This window comes from Brassica oleracea, chromosome C7, assembly GCF_000695525.1.
Source record: "Brassica oleracea var. oleracea cultivar TO1000 chromosome C7, BOL, whole genome shotgun sequence".
Classification (NCBI taxonomy): Eukaryota; Viridiplantae; Streptophyta; class Magnoliopsida; order Brassicales; family Brassicaceae; genus Brassica; species Brassica oleracea.
Genome location: NC_027754.1, coordinates 12,517,545 through 12,524,702, shown reverse-complemented (window position 1 = coordinate 12,524,702; position 7,158 = coordinate 12,517,545). Strand labels below are relative to the sequence as shown.

Below are 7,158 nucleotides of genomic sequence, written 5' to 3'. Positions count from 1 at the left end.
GTTATACCTCGTTGGTATTCTTCCGTAAGCAATCTCGTGTTCGGATCCAAATGAGGTCGATCGATCCAAGAACGAAAATAATTTGAAGAAGACATATTTTTTATGAATCAAATTCGTGTGTAAATAGAGTAAGAGGGAGGATGAAGATATGGAGTGAAAGAAGAGGAAGAGGAGTGCTTGTATTTATAGTTTAAATCCTGCCGACATACCTAGGAAATTCCGACGGAATTCCGACGGAAAAGGCTAGTTCGTCGGAATTTCCTCGGAATTTTGTAAAATCCTCCAACGGCTCTCCAACGGCTATAATATTTTCTCAGAATTCATCGGTTTTTTCCGAGGAACACATTGTTCCTCGGAATTTCCTCGGAATATTCCGACGGACTGAGGTTTCCTCGGAATTCCGTCGGTATATTCCGAGGAAATTCCGAGGAAACACAAAATTCCTCGGTATATTCCGAGGATTTCATTTTCCGTCGGAATGTCCGTCAGAATACCGCTGTTTTCTTGTAGTGATAAATCTAGCTATATATATACTATAAACAAGTGAATATTATGTGAACTGAAATTGATAAAAACCAAATAATTGACTGTTCATATTACCGTATTTATTTATTCTTTCAACTAAAATTCTATTTTTTTTTTTATAAATATGGCAAAATAAGAAGTATATCATAGCTAAAAATATTTTTTTTACGTTGTTTCTTATGAAACAAAAAACTTAATAAAAAACAAATTAAATAGTGATAGTCAAACATTGATTATGAAATACTAAATTTGAATAACATGAAAACACATTAATTATATGTTGATTTTTAGAACCAGGGTTTGAAGTTGACCTGGATCACCGGTTTTACTGATTTTTAGCCAGTTTTACCGGTTTTGTTCAAATCCGAATTTTAAACCGAATCCGACTCGGGTTCTTCAACGAGTCACGGTCGGACCGGTTTTCAAAACCATGCTTAAACCTCATTTGTAACCTCAACCAAATAACATCAAATTTATCACTAGTCATAGGTTTGCACTCATCTTCATCATTTTTTTTTTGTAACTTGGCTTTACTCATCTTCATCATTACTTTCAAAATTACTTGGTTCGTTCATCACTATAGGTTCATGCTCACCTCTATTATCTTTCTCATTGTTGCACAAAACATTTTCTTCTCACCATTTCGTTATGTTGATTTGTAAGAGATGATTTCGAGTTTAAAATCAGAGAGATGAAATCAGTTAAGGTTTTAGGCGTTTAAATGTGAATAACTTTTTTTTTTGGGCAAAACAACAAATAAATAGATGACGACTTATGTTGACTATAATATAGAGAAATTGTCACAAATACCACATTCATATTACCAATTTTCATGTTTACACTAATCATTTTTACCCTCACTTTTAATGAATGATAAAAGACGGTTCTACCCCTAGGGTTAACTAATATAGACTTAGGTTTTAAAGTTGAGGGGTAAGGTAGGGTTTTTGGAACGTGAAATTTAGGATTCTAATAAATATATAAATAAATACTTTAAAAATATAATTTAAAAAAAAAAAATAGTTTCAAACATAATTTTCGATTTTCAAAAAAAAAATTTGAAAAAAAAATCGAAAAACAAAATTTCAAAAAAAAAGCTTATAAAAAAATTCGAATTTGAAAAGTATAATTCGAAAATATAATTTTTTAAAAAAATTATTTAAATAATGATTTATTATATATATAAATAACAAGAGTATAAGAGTATTTTGTCACTTAGTGAAGAATATATTTTTTGAAAATATCACTTTAGTGGTGGTAAAGATGAAAAATGATACCTTGAAAGTGTTAAACATAATTTTTTTTCCTATAATCTAATACAGAATGGTTTGGTCAATAAAAGAGAGTGATATTTTTGAGATTAACGAAGAGCATGTATATTTTTGAGATTAATGAAGAGTATGACAACTTTTATTGATTTTTAAATGTCCATTTTCTTTTTAGTTTTCAATTAATTAAGCTTTTTAAAATAATGTAGGGAAAAATTGTAGAAAAAAAAGGGGTTGCGAGTGCGATGTTTGTTTGTTTGGCGTGATAAAAATAACCGTAAATAAGAGTGAAATCATCGATTGTCCTTTCATTGTTACGCCGAACCCAATTTCCTCCTAAATCTCAGCATCTTCCAATCTTCTCATATAGGTAGAGAGAGGATCGAGAGAAAGAGAGATTACCATCAGAATCGAGTCCTTTGCAGACGGAAGAACCTTCGATTTGTAAATTCCTCACCCGATTTGATTTGATTTTTAATCCACGTTATGTCGGATTGATCGGGATCTAGTTCTTGATAGATCCATTGATGAAATATGTAATGATTGTGAGTATATTTGTTTGCGTCGTTGAAAGTTGGTGAAATTGACTAGATTCCAAAGGTTTTAAACTTGGATTTGAGTGATTTCTTGTGTTAACTCTTTGTTGACATATGGGTTTGGGTTTGTGGTTGAAAGTTTGTGAATTTGACGGAGAGATTTGGATATTATATTCATGTTTAGGAATAAAGAATCTGATTTCTAATGATTTAAACTTTGTGATTTGAGTGCGTTCTCTTGGTTTCCAATTCAGCCAAACTCTCTCTTAGTAAATCCCTAATGTCTCAAGGAGCAAACACGTTGTCATGGTTGTAGGATTCTGTCGTTTATTATCTTCCAATGATGATGCTACTAACTTGACAGTGGTTTCTATGAATATGTATATGTGTGGACCTACCTAGTTGTGTGTTAATGAACAATCATGCTATTGGGATAAGTTTCTCAGGCTGCTTTTTTTTGGGGATGCAGGTTTTAGGACACTTTGGTTTCCCAACTGCTTAACAAATTTATTGTGCTTTACTTAATTTATATTTGCTGTGTTTGTGGTTTTGTTCAGAAAAAGTGATCTTCAAGTTAAAAGTTCAGCCCCTCAAATAGTAACAAAGTAGATTTTCGACAGCCTCCTAATAAAGATTGATTGATCTCTTTCGGTAAGTTTATTTTCAGCTAATTATCTCTCTTTGTCCAAGTTTATTTATGAAAAGTTCAACACCATGTATCACTATAATATATATGTTTCTTATGTTTTTCACTTGGTTCTTGAATCTTTATTTTTTTTTTTTTTTTGCTGCTACATTATTTTGATTCATGTAAATCAATGTCTTTTTTCTCGTGTAAATTTTCCCTTTTAATTGACAAAGTCAACAAGTTTTTCTAACTGTATGCGTGAGTAGCTTTACACAGTGTTTAGAACAAGATGGCTGGGGTAAAGCGAAAATTAAGTCCCGAGTCAGATCCTAATGCTCTTCACAAAGTACTGGATGAGGTTACATGTCCTGTCTGCATGGATCACCCTCACAATGCTGTTCTCCTGCTCTGCACCTCTCACGACAAAGGTTGCAGGTCTTACATCTGTGACACCAGTTACCGTCACTCCAATTGCCTCGACAGGTTCAAGAAACTGCACTCCGAACCCCCAACTGATCCCAATCCCGAGCCAAACTCTGCTTCAAGGGCAAACATTAACGAACCTCAAAGCACTTTCCACCGTGTGCCTGGAAACCAAGTCGCTGTTAGGGATTCTGAGTCCCTGAGGAGGAGTGGAGTGGGAGAGGAAACCACGAATTTGAAATGTCCTCTTTGCCGTGGTACTGTTTTAGGATTTAAGGTGGTAGAAGAAGTGAGAAGCTATCTCGACATGAAGAACAGAAGCTGCTCACGAGAGTCTTGCTCATTCACGGGTAACTACCAGGATCTGCGCCGACATGCAAGAAGGATCCACCCAACGTCTCGTCCTTCAGACACTGATCCGACGAGAGAGAGAGCTTGGAGACGCCTGGAGAACCAGAGGGAGTATGGAGATATAGTCAGTGCGATACGTTCTGCCATGCCCGGTGCTGTTGTTGTAGGAGACTACGTTATAGAAAACGGAGATAGGTTCCCAGGTGAGAGGGAAGCCGGAAATGGAGGCGGCAGCAACAGCAGCAGCGACATTTGGACTACTTTCGTACTGTTTCAGATGATTGGGTCTCTTGAAAACAACGGAGGGTCTAGTGGTAGTGGCAGTGGTGGTGGTGGATCAAGATCTCACAGGTCAAGGGCTTGGAGGAACACTCATCGCCGTTCTTCTTCAGATAGGCGATATCTTTGGGGGGAGAATCTATTGGGTCTACAAGATGAAGACAATGATGATGATGATGGTGAAGGGTTGCGTTTACAAAACGAAACAGGTGATGGTTCCAATCATGTTCCAAGAAGAAGACGAAGGTTTGGTCGTCCAAGATCAAGCGGAAACCATCCGCGATAAAGCCATTGTCTTGGTAAAATTTGATATGAATCATTAGGGTATTAGAAAAAGCCTTTGCAATAACTGAAACTGGTTTTGTGTCTAGGTGCTATCTCTCGGGTCAGAACCAGACCGATGCAAAGGGAAAGGTTTTGCTGAAATCCCCCGAGAGCCGTAGGATTTGTTTGGTGTTTTTATGTAAATGTCATTTTCTGAGCTTCGTCAAGTCGCTCATTGTATGCTGAAGTATGGTTTTATGCAATGTCTTTTTTATTTATTGTTACATTGAAAACATGTTTGCTTTTGTGTTTTATTGTTATTGACATGGAAGCTTCTTATCTAGTAGTATATGATAAAATGTAGGTGTTTTTTATTTTGTCAACTAGATGTTTTCCTTTTAAGTTTTTGCAATCATGTCCGGCTCAACATTTATATAGGTTTTTAGGATTAAAAAAACTTTACCTTTATTTATTTACTAGGTGTTTTTCCGCACATGGTGCAATGATAAATTTTTTAAAAATTAAATTATATTTAAAATGAAATTTATTAATATTATATATTTTATTATTTTTGACTAATATTTAATATAAAGTTGATTATTTAAGCATAAAATTAAGAAAAATAATAATTTTGTTTATTTTAAATTACATTTAATAATATATATGTAATATATTTAAAATTCAAATCTTAGATAAATTTTTTATCTGTTTATTTTGGTTAAATGTATTAAATCAACTTGTATAAAATTACTAAAAATCATATAAAAATTATATAGTTATTAAAAATTATAGCTAAACAATATTTATAAAATTTGTAGATATCTAAAAGAAACTAATAAAATTACTATTAACAATTTATTAATTTTTTAAAAAAATGTAGAAAATTTTGAAAATATTAGTAATAAAAGTTGTATAATTATAAAAATACAATTAAATAATGTATTTCGAAATTTATAATGCATATTTCAATATATTTATTTTAGTTATGATTTATGAATTATTACCAAATTTTAAGAAGTTTAACAAAAATATAAATCAACAATAAATGTAATGTATTAGTTATTGCCATATTTTATAAAGTGTACCAAAAATATATGTCACTAATAAATGTGATTGTCCATGTCATATTAACTATAAGCCATGTTTTCAATCTTGTTAGCCATGTCATCATTTTTTTTGTAAAAATGATTGTACAAAGTACATGTGGCAAAATCAATTCGCAAATATAGTATAGGGGATTTATTTAAGGTAAAGTTTTTAGTATATATATAAAAAAATTCATTTTAAATAAAAATTGTGAATGATATATTTAACTGTAAGAAACATAAATAATAACATTGAAAAATATGTTTTTGATTGATGTTGACGTGAAGCTTCTCATCTATATGGTATATAATGTAGGTGTTTTACTCTTAGGCATACTATATTGCAGATTTGCATAGTTTTGTTTTAATCTAGTCACATTTGTAACTGACCCCACCAGTGCTTTTTTAAAGTTACATATGGATTTGTATGCATGGGATAAACGAAGGGCGCGTAAATGGACAGCAAATAAGATAATACTCGCCAATGTTCCCCATAATTTAATTAAAAAGTACATGTTAAACCAGTGAATGATAGTTTGCAGATAATTGAAAAGAAAACGAAAACTCAGAAATCCGAAATACATAGCAATTTAGTAAATTGAAAATGCAGGAAAGCTAAGTGGGTTGACGGTTTTGTGGAGTTGCACCAATCACTCACGGGGTCAACTTCCGATTCTTCTTTTTCTCAGAAGGTAGATTCGTGTCATCAACTTCCTTCGCCTTGCCGGAAAGACCACCAGTGTCGGTAGCAGATGACGGTGCTTGTCATGTGTGGACATCTCCCCCTGGAGCCCTTTCAGCCTCGGTTCTCTTTAAGACAAATAAACGTTTCAGTTTTGCGTCTTAACGTTATTAAATTAAATATATAAGTAAGAGGAAACAACCTCGGTCAGAGGGTCAAGCAAGACACAGTGAAGGTACGGTGGTTGGAGGTGAAGTTGAAGGGAGTGACACGTATGTGGAAAACATATTGATTCCCAGCTAGTTCTTCAAGGCATCAAGGTAGCTCTGGACCTCCAACGCTGTTAATCTGTTTTTGGCTAAAGATCAGTGCGTTGGATAGAGTTGTAATCAAAATTTGAAAACCGTATATGAATGGCTTTTTATCGTAGAGCCCAAACCTCCTCAAGAGCTAGTGTTGCTGCTTCCGTTTTGGTGAGTTTAGACATCTCGGTATCAAAGACCACAAACGTTTGCATTGTCTTTGCCATCTTCAACGGCGAGCTCTACACGGAACCTGCATAAAGTAGCATTAAGGTGTTATGATCATTTACAATTTTGAGTTTACTTTTGGACATGGTCGAGTATTTCTATTTCTTACTTTTGAACATGGACATGAGTGAAACACATGAGGTGCCATATTTGTCCAGCTTCTTGCTGCAACCGGTGCAAGAGACATGAGCCCAACCATTCTGTTGGAGGATGCCGACAATCCTAACTTGTAGAGGAAATCAGCTTCCTGGCTCTTTACAGCAAAAATAGACGTAGCATTAGAAGAATAAATTTAGTAACACATTGAGAATGTGATTTTACAAAATGAAATTAAATAGCTATACTAACCTGGGCGTTGGAGTTGGACAGGTAGGTATGAATATCACCAATTGTCACAAGTTCTTTCTTTCTAATACCTCCCATGGTTTCTACCCGTGTAAAAACCTCTCCTGCTGCACCTCCCAAGCTAGTTGGTGAACAATTGTGTGACAAAAAGCATTATAGAAGATAAATACATAATAAGGGGTAAATGTTAAAGGAAGCATTTTAAATTTTTTTTTTTCCAAAGCTCTCTAGACGAACCTCTC

The 7,158-nt window shown here is 33.9% G+C and overlaps 1 protein-coding gene and 1 long non-coding RNA gene across 3 annotated transcripts; one reads left to right on the top strand and one right to left on the bottom strand.

The window, feature by feature from the left end:
- Nucleotides 1-2,026: 2,026 nt before the first annotated feature.
- On the top strand, nt 2,027-4,613 carry LOC106306912. Of its 2 annotated transcripts, none has more exons than XM_013743700.1 (4): nt 2,027-2,237; nt 2,887-2,980; nt 3,234-4,309; nt 4,382-4,613. In XM_013743700.1, the coding sequence occupies exon 3, from the start codon at nt 3,247-3,249 to the stop codon at nt 4,294-4,296; it is 1,050 nt and encodes a 349-aa protein (XP_013599154.1). In that variant the 5' UTR covers nt 2,027-2,237; nt 2,887-2,980; nt 3,234-3,246; the 3' UTR covers nt 4,297-4,309; nt 4,382-4,613. The 2 variants fall into 2 exon arrangements, with proteins under 2 accessions (XP_013599154.1, XP_013599153.1); XM_013743699.1 differs by having other exon boundaries at nt 3,224-4,309.
- Nucleotides 4,614-5,826: 1,213 nt separating this feature from the next.
- Nucleotides 5,827-6,816, bottom strand: LOC106305518. Its single transcript, XR_001262997.1, has 4 exons — nt 6,681-6,816; nt 6,481-6,596; nt 6,244-6,389; nt 5,827-6,169 (listed from the first exon to the last, which is right to left on the bottom strand). It is a non-coding gene; the product is annotated as an uncharacterized LOC106305518 (long non-coding RNA).
- Between the last annotated feature and the right edge of the window lie 342 nt (nt 6,817-7,158).

Excerpts from the sequence above, each read along its gene's own strand:
- LOC106306912 (XM_013743700.1), top strand. The coding sequence starts at position 3,247 with ATGGCTGGGGTAAAGCGAAAATTAAGTCCCGAGTCAGATCCTAATGCT.